The following is a 16,173-nucleotide window of genomic DNA, read 5'->3' as shown; positions in this document are numbered from 1 at the left end:
GGCATACCGTTGCCCTGCGGGGGTCAGCTTATGTAGATCACCGGGTGTTCCTCACCGGTGTGGCCCTGCAATAGGACGGCTCCCAAACCGATGTCGGATGCGTCCGTCTGCAGCAGGAAGGGGCGGTTGAAGTCGGGGGCTCAGAGCACTGGCTTCGTCGTAAGGGCTGACTTTATCCGTTGGAATGCCGCCTCCAGGGGTCCATGGGATCTTCTCTGGCTGCCCCTTCCTGGTCAGGTCTGTCAGGGGAGAAGCTAAGGAGGAGAAGTTGGGGATGAAGCAGCAGTAGTACCCCACCAACCCCAAAAAGGCCCGTACCCGAGTTTTGGATGTAGGCCCCGGTGCGGAGAGGATAGCTGCCACCTTCTTCTCTTACGGTCTTATGAGGCCGCGACAGTTCCAACAGCACCCTCCGCAGCCGCTCCAGATGGTCCTCCCAAGTCTCCAAGTGAATGACAACATCATCAAGGTAGGCTGCCGCGTATGCTTGGTGCGGCCATAGGAGGTTGACCATCTATGGTGGAGATGAACCGGGCCCTTCCAAAACGGTCCAACAACTTGTTGACATGGGACTTCGTTAAGGTGGCAGAAGTCGTTTCAGAAGTGGAGGGTTCCATCAGGCTTTGAAACCATGATGGGGTTGGAACTGCACACAGGTGATGGCGCTGGACCTCGGGCTGTGTGATGGTTCAATTACCCCTAACCTCAGCATCTCCTGTACCTCTTCCTCGATGGCGTGTCGCTGAGCCTCCGGGGCACGGTAGGGCCGCTGCCTGACAACGTTTTCCGGTGGTGTGCGGACGTCGTGCTCCAAGACGTAGGACCACCCAGGCTGGGGGGAGAACACATCAGGAAACTGACTGACCAAGTGTTGCAGCTCCGACTTCTGGGCGGCCGAGAATTGAGAATCCATATCAACAACCATGGGAGTCGAGTTGGTGCATGACTCGGTCGATCCGCTCCCGCATCTTGCGCACATGTTCCGAAGAGCACATGGGGTAACATCTTGTCCCAGTTCCGCTTATCTTTGGCCGCCACTTGGCGCAACATCTGTTTTAGGGTCTGGTTAAACCATTTGAAGAGCCCGTCGGTCTGGGGCTGGTACACTGTGGTGAGGAGCTGTTGGACCTTCAAGAGCTTGCAGAGGTCTGCCATCATCCGGGACATGAACGGGGTGCCCTGGTCAGTCAGAATCTGGGATGGGATGCTCTCCCAGATATGGGAGCTCTCTTCCTTCTGCAACTCTCACTTGGTCCTAACAGTGTTTAAAACGGTCGTCCTCGTGCTGCTCTTTGGAAAAAAAAAAACCCTCCCAGTCACCTGCTGGTAGAGATCAAAGTAGAGGTTATGAGAGAGAGGGGGTCACTCACCATCCTTGGGGCTGTCCGAGGCCAGCAACATGAGACGCCGTCGGGACTTCTTGATGGACTTCCGGGTTGGGCGGTTCCCAGCGGGGCTGACAGGCTGAATCACTGCGGCGAGTAAGCGGTCGAACCCTGGCCAGTCCCTACCAAGGAGGACCAGTACTGGCAGATCCTTGACTAGCCGCTTGACCCCGGGTCGACCCCGGATCGAAGGTCCACTCGTTGAAAAGTTGGGCAGCACTGATTGGTGATAGCCCCATCCGGCCCAGGATCTCCTTCCTTAATTCCTCGTAAGGAAGCGTTTTGTTCCAGGGAAAGCGTGAAGCACACCCATTGTGCCTCTCCCGTTAACAGCGGGGCCACGATTCGTGCCCACACCTCTCCACTCCTCCTCGAAAGCCAAATGATAACATTACAAAATTAAAATTGTTCAAATGAAATCTAGAAGTATTGCAACTAACTGAAGTAAAATGAGTTTAAGTGCTAAATCTGCTAAAAATAAACATGAAATACAAATAAAGCACAAATACTGACAAAAGCACAACAATATTACGAAAACTAAAAGAACTGAAAATATACAAATAAAACATCATTGCCATTAATTCCAGATTAAGCATCTCATTGTATTTGTTTTGATTTTGGAGTGAAGCATAACCCTTACATTTTTGTCTCATGAAAGAAGCTTCTCTGTCATATTACTACTCGAGAAAACCTTCAGAAAGCTTTGCTCCTTAACTTCTCCTCTCTGGTCTTCTCTCTCTCTCTTTCTCTCTCTCTCTTTGTCTCTCTCTCTCTTTGTGTCTCTCTCTCTCTCTGTGTCTCTCTCTGTCTCTCTGTCTCTCTCTCTCTCTCTCTCTCTGCTTGTCTCAGCTGTGTTATATATTTAGTAACTGTGTGCGGTGGGCGGTGCAGGATGCGTAGGCTGATGGTGTGTGTGTGAGAGAGTGAGAAAGCTGAGAGCTCAGCATATGCTCTGAGTCAAGCTGCCACCTCCACGGCTGTGTCATGCCTTTCCTCCCATCCACATGATTCGCTGCAGTCTCTCGTCTTCATGTTTGATGCTCTAGTGGTTTTTGTGGTGTTAGGCGGTTGCTCTGGGCTGGATGAGTGCTCTTTGGCAGTCATTCGTCCATGAAGAGCCCTGTCTGACAGCGTCATTTGCCTGTGGTAACAAGGACACAAAGGCCTTTGAGCCAGTTACCGGAAACAGGAGTGTGGGAAATCAGGAGAGACCGGGACAGGGACAGGCTTGCGATGATGTCACTGGGCCTGAAACAAGAGACTTTTGGAGTAATAGTCATTTATACTGCAAGTGCTTATTTTATTAGTGCTCGTTCCTAAGCCATCACTGTTTCTGTTGCTCATATTTATAGATTTGAGCAAAGCCATAACCCTCAGCACAGCTCGTCCTACGCTGTGTGTGCAACAGACATGAATGAGATTTCAAAACAAGCCGCTTGTTGAGGAGAGCGGTGTTGCTACTTCTCTCAGTAAAGAAATATATGAATCATGTTATTCAGCAAGGACAATTTTATTGATCAAAAGTAAGACATAATGTTGCAAAAGATTTTGATTTCAAAAATGCAAAAATAATCCTAATATATCCTTATATATATTAGACTTAAATGAAAAATCATAATAATATTACTTAAACTAAAAAATTATATCTTAAAAGAGAAATGATGATAAAAATAAGTAAAATAACAATTGTCCGACATTTAGAGGTCAGTAGCATTTTTTTTTTTTTTTTGGCAAATGAAGATTTATTTATTTTTGCATTCTATTTATTTCATAATTTAATTTGATTTGCAAACATAAATTTGTTTCATACAAAGGTAAAAAGTACATTTCTAGATATTGCTGTTAAATCCAAACAATCTTTGTTGAAAGGAGTTTTTTCCCGTTTTATGTATGCTCTCTCTGATGAATAGAAAGTTCAAAATAAACTGTTTTTTATTTATTATCTTTTGTAACATTTATAAATGATTTTAAAGTCACCTTTCATCAATTTAATGCATCGTTGCTGAATAAAAGTATTAATTTCTTTTAAAAACACACACACACACACGTATCCCAACTCGAATGTTACTTTTGGACTTGTAATAATGGAGAGGTACATTTTACAGGATATGGCAGATTAATTTATCATTTTTAAAAAATATATTTATAGAATTTGTTTGATGTTTTTCTTCTCCTTTAGTCGATTATCATACCTCCAAAAGTTACTGAAAGAAAATCTCCGCAAGGGATATTAAATATGGTCACATTATTTAACATTTGTATCAAAACTGTCCAAACTATCTCCAGTGAACATCTTAATTTGTCTCCAGGACACGTCTTTACAGAAATATGCCAGAGTTTTATGCTAAGATTCTTCATTTATTGATACAATTATTTTATTTAAAACAATAAAAGTAGCATTAATAAATAAATGGCTGTGAACAAATGAATATAAGATTTTATTAGAATCAGTTATTATAAAAAATGAGTAAATTAAATAAATTTCTGATAATTTCTGGTCTTATAGATGTAGAAAAACAGTTTGTTTGTTTGCTGTCTAAATGCATTTGATGTAAATCCATTATGCATGAGTGTTTCTTTTAAGAGCACTGCATATCTCCGCAGATTTGGCCAGCTGAGGAGCTTGAATCTTTCTCACAATGGGCTGGGCGTCTTCCCGGAGTCTCTGTGTGAGATCCAGACTCTGACGGAGCTCTATCTGTCCTGCAACGGCCTCACTTCTGTCCCGGCCCGCCTCCAAAACCTCCAGAGGTCAACAGCACACATCACACCACACCCTCTCTTTCAGCCAGACTTTAACTGGAGCATTACATACCGTTGTTTGTTTGTTTGTTGCTGTAGCTGATCTAAAACAGAAAACATGTGCTCGTATAGTTGAACTCTGATTTTGGAGTGGTTCCTGCCGATGTAACCTCTCTCTTTGTGTAATCAGCTTGAAGTGCACAAATGTGGCGTGTAGGTCATTGGAAAAACATTGAAGAACATAATGAGAGCGATTATGGGTTATAATCTAAATAATCCTTTGATTTGCATGATTGTGTTTAAAATATTCAGTGCTTTATAGCACCGCTGCTCCTGCAATTACAGTCCGCTACATTCAAGTGCGCTACCAAAAAGCCTGTCAAACCAACTTCTTTTTTCACCTAAATGAGCAAGTGAAATGCATGAAGTTCAGCCGTGCATATTACTCTAGCAGATTAAATCAAGCATAAAAATCAGCCTAGTTTCACTGCCCTCAACTCAGCTTTATATACGAGGTGCTCTGAACATGACTGAGGCCTGCAGAGTCTTACTGAATCAACAGGATAGTGCCAAGCATATATAATATAATATAATATAATATAATATAATATAATATAATATAATATAATATAATATAATATAATATAATATAATATAATATAATATAATATAATGAGGATTCATTTAGTAAAACAACTGTCTTTGAGACCATGCATTCTCTTTAAACATTGTTTTTAGGCATCGGGTAAAGTGGCAACAGAGATATGATGGACAAAAAAGACACCAATGTTCAACAAATAATTACATTTATTAATGATATTTAAACATTTGGCAATTAATAAAAAGTGTTCTTCAGCATAACCGTAACATTGTAGATTTGCTATATGGCCGGTGTTACAAAAAGTAATTAATCACTATTACTAATTGCATCATCAATATTGCATTTAAATTTACTTGACTACTTACTCAGTCTGAAAAGTAACTTATAACTCATTAAGTAACTTTCAGTAATTATTCAGATTAAGTAAGCTACATCTTAAAATCCCTGTAAACCTTAGTAGAAATTAAACTGTTAATTCTTTCAGTTTGAGTCAAACATAGAATAGTTTAGCCTTTTAGCTTTTAAACAATTGTAATACTTAAACATTTTTATAAAAAATTTAACCTTCTTCGGTTAAAAAATAGAAATAGTCTGAATAACAGAAAAGCTTAAGAAAAGTTAAACCATACATTTCAGTCCGGAAAGATGTTCAGGAAAAGCCCAACTATTAAAATCCGTACAGGTTTATATAAAAATAACAGGTTAACTAATGTAGGTAAGAATAAATTACATAAATACATAATTACATAAATCTTCTCTGCTGAATAAAGCTGTGTCAGATCGCGCTGTTCTTCTGAGGTAAATACCTCATAGCTGGACTTTCAAAAATGATGAAAATTAGACTAATCTTAAATTTTTGTAACATATTTTTTTTGTATGTAGATGAGGGTGTTTGTGCGCAGCTGACAGCATATAATGAGCTCAGATACGGGAAAGACTGTACCTCGCTTAAGTTTCATACGGATTACATAATCAGAGAATATTCTTTTCCGATTTGAATTCGTTTTTTATAAAGTAGACTGTCTCTGTGTCAAATATTCACTGAGTTTGTGACGTGTAGAAAGTTCCTCATGGAGACCGAGATGGCAGAAAGTGCACCTGTTTGTTTTTTTTGTTTTATTGATTTTACAAAAGCACAATGTTTTGTTGTTATTGTCAGTGTACACACATAAGAGTAGGCCCTTTTTTATTTTTAGATGGTAAATTTAGATTTCAAATTCAGTATTGATTTTAGAGCTGTATTTACTGTATGCAAATCAAGTACTTTATAAGTAACTGTATTTAGTTGACATAAAACTGAGCATTAACCCCTTCCTTTACTTCATCGGTGGATAAGTAATTTAATTACAGTAACGCATTACACCCAAAACTGTATTTGGCAAAAAGCTTTTATACATAACAAGTCTGGGACAAGGATAAAACAAAAACATTCTAATAAAAAAATGCCTAAACAATATTGAAAACATTTTTAATATCATAGTAACGTTATAATTCTCCATATTTAAACTGCGGGTCTGTCTGGCTGTGATCTGCTCAGCTTACAGACGCTGTGTTTGGACGGGAATCTCCTGGAGTCTCTTCCGGAGGAGCTGGGAAACCTGACGCAGCTCTGCAGCTTGGGACTCTCCTTCAATGACTTCCCTCTGGTCCCCGGCGTGGTGGAGCGCCTCGGGGCCCTGGACAAGCTGGCGATGGCGGGGAACAGGGTGGAGACTCTGGATCTGTTCAGCCTGCTCCGAATGACTCACATTAAGAGTATTGATTTACGGTGAGCCTTTAGAAACATCTTCCTCTTATCTATTAGTCTATCTCTGTGTGGCATTGCCTCATCTCCTTCTGTCCCTCCTCTCTCTCTCTCTTCTGTCTGTCACCTGTCTGTATGTTATTACTCTCAGCTCAGACTTCATGCATAATGCAGGATCAATATACAATTGTAATGTAATAAGATCAGCTATCAGTAAATCACAGAAGTGACTGACAGCAGCACAGCTCTGTTTCGTGGCTCTGTCACATGCAGACAGACTACAGCACTCTTTAGCACTTTATTCTGACCAAAAATGTCCATTTCTGACTGGAAAAGACAGACTGTCTGACATAGAAAACATAGCAAACTGTGACTGGATGCTTTAAGTGTCGTATATGGGCAGTGAACTAGATCATACTACAATAATGGATCTAGGTACAAGCTGTTTCAATAATAATAAGACCATATAGCAGAATATGTTTATAGATACTGATTGTTCACAGACCTTATTCAGGAAACAAAGCAGAATTTACAGTTCGGATCAGATACTTCAAGTTTTCAGTTTTTTTATTATTTATTTGAAGAAATTAACACTTTTATTCAGCAAGGATGCATTAAATTGGTCAAAGGTGACAGTACAATAATATAGCAACACAACTGTTTTCAACACTGATAAAAATGATAATGAAAAGAAATAATTATTGAGCAGCAAATCATCATATTAGATTATTTCTGAAGGGTTATGTGACATTGAAGACTGGAGTAATGATGCTGAAAATTCAGATTTGATCACAGGAATAAATTACAATTTAAAATATATTAAAATACAAAATTGTTATTTAATTTTTAATTTTATTAATATAATATCAAAGTAACACTACATTTTCTGTATTTTTAATCCAATAAATGAAGCCTTGATGGACGTAAGAGACTTTTCTTAAATGTATATAAATAAATAAATAAATAAATAAAATTTGAACTACAGTTTGTTCCTCCAACTAAAATCTGAATATCTTTCATAGATTTTATGTTACGAAGACATTTAATCTTATTTGATTAACCTGTATGGCTTTACTTCCAGCTTCATGAAACCAGATGATCAGGATGGAGATGGTGATATTGCTCAGTGTTTGAGTGCAGTATGCATCAGACCGGCTGCCCGGTCTCTTACAGTCACGATTGCTCTCCTCAGTCAGTTTTTCTATCAGCCTGTGGTTTTGATGGCAGCTCACAGTCTGTGACTCACCTGAGAGAGAGAATGAGTAAAGACAGCATGAGGTTTGTGGGTTTCCTGGCTCCTGACCGCTCCTGCTGTGGATTAGAAATGCAGCCAGACTCGTATCACACAGAGCGGAGCTGTGGTGGGAACTCGGAGAGAGACCGAGGCGTCTGTCACCTGAACCAGCTTTGAGCTTTTCTGCTGGATTATCCCAGCGCTCCTCACACACTCACACACACCAGACAGATGTGAGCGGGAGTTTGAGTTCATGGGGGGCTTCCAATAAACAAGAAAGGTTTAATGCGCCCATCATTTGGCCCTGATCGCCTGTCATTAGCCATCTGTGTGGTCTCGTAACGGGAAGCTGTTTGGTTCAATTCAGGAGAAAACAAGATGAACCCTTGTGAAGGTCATTGCTGGTTTTTCAGGCCTGACCTCCACAAAGTGTCACCTAAACGTCAAGTCAATATGCATGTAATATCTGGAAAAATATTATTTTGCATTTGCGGTTTATAATATATAATCTAAAAATATTAACAATTTTTTTTTGTTTTTGACGAAGACTCTTAAGCTCATTAACACTGCATATATTTAATAAAAAATACAGTACAAACAGTAATATTGTGAAATATTTTTGCAGTTTAAAATAACGGTTTTCTATTTTAATATATTTTAAAACAGAATTTATTCTTGTGATGCAAAGCTGAATTTTCAGCGTCATTACTGAAGTCTCGAGTGTCTTCAGAAATGATTGTAGTATGCTGATTCGCTGCTCAAGAAACATTATTATTACTAATGTTGGAAACCGTTGTGCTGCTTAATATTTATTCATGTATGTGTGTGTAACATTTTTATATTTATATTCGCTATTAGTAATATGTAAAAGATCTGTCAATATGCTATTGGCAGTTTTTATTTATTATTTGTGAATATATTTTGAATTCTAGGAAGTATATTTAGCATATGTCTGTACACACTTGTTTCTTCCTTTCTTCCTGTGATGTTATGATTACCATCATTCTGGATTTCTGATATGTAAAATCTTATTTATATTTCAGACTGGTAAACTGGATATTGGGTTTTTATGACAATAATTGAAGGATGAAACAGTTTCTCATTAGCTGAACTTGTTCATTTAAATTTAACCGTTTGAGCGAACAGATTCACTGAAAACATGTTTAATAGAAATCAATTTAATATTTCAATATTGAATTAGATTATAACAATATTCGATAATGTTGAGTTATTTAATATAATTCAACCTCAATGTAGCATTTAGGTTTTTTGGATGCACAAGCAAAAACTACAGTAGACTTATTCTCTGAGCTTCAAATAAATATAAAAAGACTCGATCCTTGGTGTCCCAGAGCTCCACTCTGTTCATTTATTTCTTTGTCCACCAGTATAATTTTTGTCATTTGGATTCTTCACTTGGGTTGATCTTCAGTATATCTGCAGCTGACATTAGGCCTGTGTTTTTGTGTGCAGGTTAAATGGCCTCCGCTGTGTTAAAAGTGAAACTCTGGAGCCGGTCAAACACCTCACCCAGCTGGACCTGAGAGACAACCAGCTGACGTCTCTGGACCTGAGCTCGGCCTGCAGTCTGGAGAGCCTGCAGTGTCAGAGGAACCAGCTGAGAGCCCTGACGCTCAGCGGCTTCACCCTGCGCTCGCTCCACGCCAGAGACAACCGTGAGTACAGACCTCCACGGCATCGTGTCTGAACCAGAGGAGTCACCCTGTGTAATCACTCTAACATCTGTCATAGGTCTGACCACGGTCAACATCTACCCTGTTCCCAGCCAGCTCACACACATGGACCTGTCAAGGTAACTCGCATTCATGTGTGTTCTTACAGCAAATATGTTTTTCTGTCCAAACTAAAAGCGAAAATGCTAGACAGTGCACCAAAATCTCAGCCAGACGAAGCATGTACGATGTTCAAGGCACAAATCTGCATGTTATGGTTCAGCTGGTTAATAGATGTTAATTGAAATGAAATGCATAACAATCATCACAACATTTTATACAAAATGAGCAATATTACCAGTAATAATGTGTAATCGCTAATAAACTATGTATATGTTATTTTTTGCATATTGTTTCATAGTATATCTCTGCACCAGTGACGTTAACGGAATCGAAAACTATTTTTAAAAAGCTTGTTTTTTTTTCTTGAAACTAAAACTATTTATTAAAACCTTTCAACTTAAATTTAACTACTTGTAAATTGAAATACAGCAGAACTAAAATTAAATATAAATAGTAGATTAAAAACTAGATTTGCAACAACCTAAATGAACTGAAACTACATTTACATTTAGTCATTTAGGGGACGCTCTTAGCGAATTACAAGTGAGGACAATTGAAGCAATCAAAACCAACAAAAGAGCAATGATATGCAAGTGCTAAAACAAGTCTCAGTTAGCTTAACGCAGTATACATAGCAAAGCTTTTTTTTAAAATTATATATATATATATATATATATATATATATTATTTTTTTTTTTTTTCTTTAAATCAGAGACTATAAAAAAGGCAAAAGTGCATAATACTATTATTAAAACGTATAAAATCTGAAAATATTAAAATAAAAACAAATTAAAAAATATTAATGAAAATTGTATATAAATACCGTAAGGATATAAATAATACTAAAATAAGACGACTCTGTATTTACTAGTGTACTTGCACTATAACATGAACATGGTAATGCAGATGTGAGCGGATGTTTACAAGAGGCTCAGTGCGCTCCTGCTCTCTCCTGTACAATGCTAAAGCCTTGAGGTAATTAGCCTGGAGTTAATTCCCATCCCTCCTGCAGGAATCTCCTGGAATACCTGCCAGACTGGGTGTGTGACAGCAGGAAGATCGAGGTGCTGGACGTCTCCCATAATCTGCTCTCTGAGCTCCCGGCCAGGTGTGTGTGTGTGTGTGTGTGTGTGTGTGTGTGTGTGTGTGTGTGTGTGTGTGTACTGGTGTATTTGGTTTTTGAGGACACACATGTGTATAACGACTTGGGTACTATGACATAAACATTGCTTATGAGGACACTTCCTGTGTCCCTGTAAACCAGAAGGGCTTAAAAACATATTAATTGTTTTTTTTTTATGAAATTAATAAACGATTGCCAGTAGTTTTCTGTGAGGGGTAGGTTTAGGTGTAGGGTGATCGAAAATACAGTTTGTACTAGTATATAAAAACCATTACGCCTGTGTGTGTGTGTGTGTGTTTAGACCGCCATGAAGTGCATTTGCATCTTCGCCAGTTTCCAAAAAGAAACTGTCTTCCTGTTCCCCCATTCCCGAATCTTAATGTCAGCATTTTGTACTTATTTATTCAACAAAAATTGCCCATTTGATATGAATGATGTGGGTTAGAGGGTCTGTCTGGCCAGACGGTGGATGTGAATAGAAACGGCCCGGCGTTCATCAGCAGACGCTTGATGAGGCCACTCTGCTGTCTCAAAGCAGAGTGATGTAAACACCAAGCTGATGAAAGCACCATTTCCAGCTAATTCCACATTAACATTCAGTCATTTGCATCTGAAAGAGCTAAAAGCCGTGCACAAATGAGATAATATGCGGCTTGAAGTTTGTGTCCCATTTGAGAGTGCTGCATGAAAATGCTGTGTTGCTGTTTTGAAGGAATGGTTCACCAAAAAAGAGAATGATGTCTTTATTTACTCAACTTCATGTCATTCCAAACCCATAATGCTGTTATTTTCCATGAGAAGGGAGGTTTTTGAAGAGACTTCATGCAGCTCTTGTCTGTGCAGCTTCATTATTGACCATGTCTGTCAAGCTCCAAGAAAGAAAAAAACGATGTGAAAGCTGTTAATCACTGAAAATCTTCATTTGCAGCTCTCACATGCCATTCTTCATAGGATAGTCAATCTAGTGTGCTTGCTTTTGGTTACAACACGTACAAGAACCTGTGACTAATGGAATATATATATATTTTTTTTAATTTATTTATAAATTTAAATATTTTTATTTTATATATATATATATATATATATATATATATATATATATATATATATATGTGTGTGTGTGTGTGTGTGTGTGTGTGTGTGTGTGTGTGTATGTATGTCGGTGTGTTTTTTTCTTCACTCAAAACTATTGTTTGGCTTCAGAAGACCTGAAATATTATTAGTATAATTAAATTATACTTTTATTACATTATAATTAAATTATTTTTCTTAAATACAAATTTTTTTGACCATAAAATATTAAAATAGTAATGAAAATTAAAACTTATTTACTGAAAATCTTCAGTTATAAATAGAAATATTGTAATTTTACAGTTGTACTGTACAGGACACCCAGAATTAAAACTGTGGCATGTACAGTCTATAAAATATAATGTCCTCATATGTGAATGCAGGGTCTCATGATGATAAAGCAAAGTGTGCACGTTATTAATGCGATCAGTTCGCGATCCAGTGTTACACAGTGAATTCTCTGTTATAGATCAGTGATTTCTGTGTGTGTTTTTCTGATGAAGTCTGTCTTTCTTTCTCGGTCCCTCCTTGCTGTCAGACTTCTCAGCAGTCTGAGTCTGCGTAAACTGCTGGCTGGTAACAACCGGCTGGAGAGACTGGCTGACCTGCTCGACCACATCCCACTGGAAACACTCGACCTGCAGCACAACAAGCTGCGCCAACTTCCAGAGAGCTTCTTCTACAAAGCCTTGAAGTAGGTCACTCCCTCCTTCTGCCCTCTCTCTGTTCATCTTTCTCTCCGGGCTTTTTTCTACTCCTCTCTCCATTTTTCCTTGTGTCTTTCCTCTCTGTTTCCTGTGATTTTTGTGTGTGTCTGTGGACCTTTAAAGTGAAAGTGAAAGTGACGTGACATACAGCCAAGTATGGTGACCCATACTCAGAATTCGTGCTCTGCATTTAACCCATCCAAAGTGCACACACACTTTGTGAACACACACACACACACACACTGTGAACACACACACACACACTGTGAACACACACCTGGAGCTCGGGGATCAGTTGGGGGTTCGGTGACTTGCTCAAGGGCACTTCAGTTGTGGTATTGCCAGCCCGAGATTTGAACCCACAACCACTAGGCCATGACTTAGCAATGTTAGATTATATTAATCTACTTAGCAAACCAAAGTTTAAGATTTGGTTTCAGCTAAACCAAATATTAAGAGGATTTGGCATTTTCAATTAATGTAGCCCTCATGCACTCTTATTTTTATTAGTTACTTTTATTATTATTATTATAATTAATACATTTTATTGTAAGACTAGAACTACAATTAATTTGTCCCGCAATATTATCGCAAAACTGATGCGCTGCAAGGATAACAAAAGGCTATTTGTTCTTCAATTAAAATATATTAAAAATAGTATTTTAAAACAGGTCTATTATACAATTAATTATAGGCCTATCATTAAAATATTAACACTGCAGTCATCAATAAAAATCGATTAAATAAGAAGCTTTATTGAGCCTAAGGCACCGACTTTGAAAAACAACCCGTTTATCACCAAATAAGTTTCTAGTAATTTCCTTTTACTATGTACAGGCCACAAGAGAAATATACAGGGAATAAATGAAAATCGTTAGCTATATACCGTTATCAGCATAAGTTGAAGTAGATTCTCCTCTCGTCGTCTTTCATTGGCTTCGCCTTCATGGTTTAAAACATAAATATTTCCAACACTGCGACAAAAGAAATCACCCAACCCAATAATCAAAACGAGAAAAACGGACAGCAAATTTACTAAAACTTTAAGTTTTAACTTGACAAACTGATGCATGTTCTAAGCCCCGCCCCCCCTTAGTTACGGTTGCTCCCTCGGACAAACAATGTCCGCTCAATCTCTTATAAAAGGCCACCATTCAAGTGTGAATTAAATATTCCATGAAGGATTAAGATGTTTTGTTTGGCTTTAGGAAATGTGATCAAATAAATTCTATTGCCTATCGTCTCGGGATAACGGGAATCAGTGTAGCATAAACCCCATCAAACCGAGGATAGCTTTGGATCTTCCAATGTTTCTCTATGGCACTGAAAACTAAAGATGTCCGAGTTCCGCTCCCTGTGCAACTGATACTCAACTGCCATTGGCTCATCTGTGTTTGAGGGGAGGGGCTTACCACTAAGTCACTTATTTTCAGGGAATTGCAATGGCGAAATCTTGACCGCATTATGTTCATATCACTTCGCCAGATGATTTCAGTTATTTCAAAGGTCATGCAAAAGCAAAATAAACAAAACCCACAAGGACGCTGGCCAAATATCTAAGTAAAGTAAACGATGGGATAAGAAATGACGGATCAATTCAGCAGACCGAAGTCAATTATTCCTAATTTATAATAGTATCTTAATGATACCAAAATATCAAGATACAAAAAAAAGTAAATTAAAAAAAATGCATGAGCGTCTTTAATTATCAAGCTGCTTGCACAAACAATATGACACTAAAATTATTTATATTTTAATTTTTTATTTAAATATTACGCACATTTTTTAAATGTACAGCATGTAAAAAACAAATTATAAATTATGTTTTTAAATATTGATAAAAATATAAACCGCTGAACAACTGTTGGCTACTGGGAGATGTAGTTTTAGTTCCTGCTTGCAGTTAGTTCCCTACTCCACAACACTGGATCCACAGCAGCACAGAGGAAGTGACATGCTTCTCCAGAGCCTCTCATGATGTGAACAGGAGGATACGGCTCAGTGAGGCACAGTAATATGAGCCAGAACAGCCCGCAGCTCTTCCATTTCCTGTGGCTTAATCACTTGTCATCCATTAAGCATGAAAGATGTGCTGCAGCTCTGAGGCTTTAGTTATATCCCAGATGATTTAGGCTTTATTAACATGCTTTTTTTTATTTATTTAAACAACATTACTTGTACTGTGTGTAAACGTACCAACTTGTCTTCTCTTGTTCTTGTCGTCTACTAGCTTAAAGTATTTGAATGTGTCTGCCAATGCGCTGGAGACGATCCCGCCGAGCAGCCAATCAGAGGAGAGCCTCAGCACCCTGCAGGAGCTCTATCTCACAGGAAACTACCTGAATGAGAGCTGCGCTGCTCTACTGGTGGGGCATCAGAACCTGCGGGTCTTGCATATGGCTTATAACCAACTGCAGTCCTTCCCTGCAAGGTATGACACCTTGAACTAGTGTGCTTCCATCGACGGGGTGGGAGGAGCCTATTATTCAAATGACATGTGACCCTGGAGCACAAAACCAGGTAGCATGTTATATTTGTAGCAAAAGTAAACAATATGTGGTATTAACAAATAAAAATGACTCCTTTTTTTAAATTTGCTCATTGTGACCCAGCACGGGTCACATTTATTCAGCTTTTTAGATGATGTATAAATCTCAGTTTCAACTAGTTGACTGGTTTTATGGTCCAGGGTCACATATACCAAAAAGATCAGAGATCAAATCAGCGTATATGACCATGAATTGTGCTATTGTTCCTTTCTAAATGAGCTCCCTTGTTATGTTCTCAGCAAGCTCAGTAAGCTGGAGGTCCTGGAGGAACTGAATCTGAGTGGGAACAAGCTGAAAACGATCCCCTCCACCGTGTCCAGCTGCAAGAGACTGCACACGCTCATCGCTCACTCCAACCATATCAGCGTGTTCCCAGAGGTCCTCGGCCTCCCCGAGATCAAGGTCTGTGACGCATCATGACAGGACAGGTCAAACACTGCCCAGAAATACTGGAAGGATCTTAAGGGTCAGCCAGAGAGTCATCAAGTGGCAGGAACAAATTAATACCTAAAAATGTAATATATGTATGGATTACAGTTGCAGTAATTCAAGTAAAAAACAAACAAAAAAAAAACATTCATAGACATGATTTGAATAAAAATGTTTGAATAAAACATTCTAATCAGCATTTTAGAATGCTTTCTGACAGACTGAAGTAATGGATGGAAAATTCTTTTTTTTTAATCAAAAGGTGAGAATAAGATACTTAAAAGATAAAACAACAACATTAAATCTCTAAATAGAAATGGTGAGAACATGCAAATTAGTAACACTTAATAAGTGACACTGCTTTTTTCTTAATTTTTTTTTTTATTGTGTATATAAACCTCATTATTTAAAAAAAGAAAAAAGCTTGTTTAGTTAAGACTGGAAAAACTGAATAGTTTTTGTCCCCCTCTAAAATAGATATATTTATATATTTTATTTCAGTTATTATTTTACAATGCACATTTTTTGTTTTAATATATATATATATATACATATATATATATATATATGTGTGTGTGTGTGTGTGTGTGTGTGTGTGTGTGTGTGTGTGTGTGTGTGTGTGTATGTATATATATATATATATATATATATATATATATATTATACGTTATTTTAAATGTATTATTTTTTAAGTTTATTTATTCATGTCTGGAAGAACTGAAATGTTTTTGTCCTCAGATCGACAAAATTGAGTAATTGTTTGTCATGCACTTTAATTTTATTTCACATTTT

General features: G+C 38.0%; 1 protein-coding gene across 1 annotated transcript in view; it reads left to right on the top strand.

Annotated features, from left to right (window-relative positions):
* LOC127962003 (PH domain leucine-rich repeat-containing protein phosphatase 2-like) overlaps nt 1-16,173 on the top strand; it is a 59,774-nt gene that overhangs the window by 32,704 nt on the left and 10,897 nt on the right. The window contains exons 7-14 of the mRNA XM_052561398.1: nt 3,990-4,136; nt 6,266-6,496; nt 9,180-9,382; nt 9,459-9,519; nt 10,515-10,610; nt 12,235-12,390; nt 14,634-14,834; nt 15,192-15,354. Of these exons, the coding sequence (XP_052417358.1) occupies nt 3,990-4,136; nt 6,266-6,496; nt 9,180-9,382; nt 9,459-9,519; nt 10,515-10,610; nt 12,235-12,390; nt 14,634-14,834; nt 15,192-15,354 (1,258 nt within the window). The remainder of the gene's footprint in view (nt 1-3,989; nt 4,137-6,265; nt 6,497-9,179; nt 9,383-9,458; nt 9,520-10,514; nt 10,611-12,234; nt 12,391-14,633; nt 14,835-15,191; nt 15,355-16,173) is intronic.

The sequence above is a fragment of the Carassius gibelio genome, chromosome B7 (assembly GCF_023724105.1).
Source record: "Carassius gibelio isolate Cgi1373 ecotype wild population from Czech Republic chromosome B7, carGib1.2-hapl.c, whole genome shotgun sequence".
NCBI lineage: Eukaryota > Metazoa > Chordata > Actinopteri > Cypriniformes > Cyprinidae > Carassius > Carassius gibelio.
The sequence above is the reverse complement of the archived record's forward strand: the minus strand, read 5'-3'. Positions and strand labels throughout refer to the sequence as shown.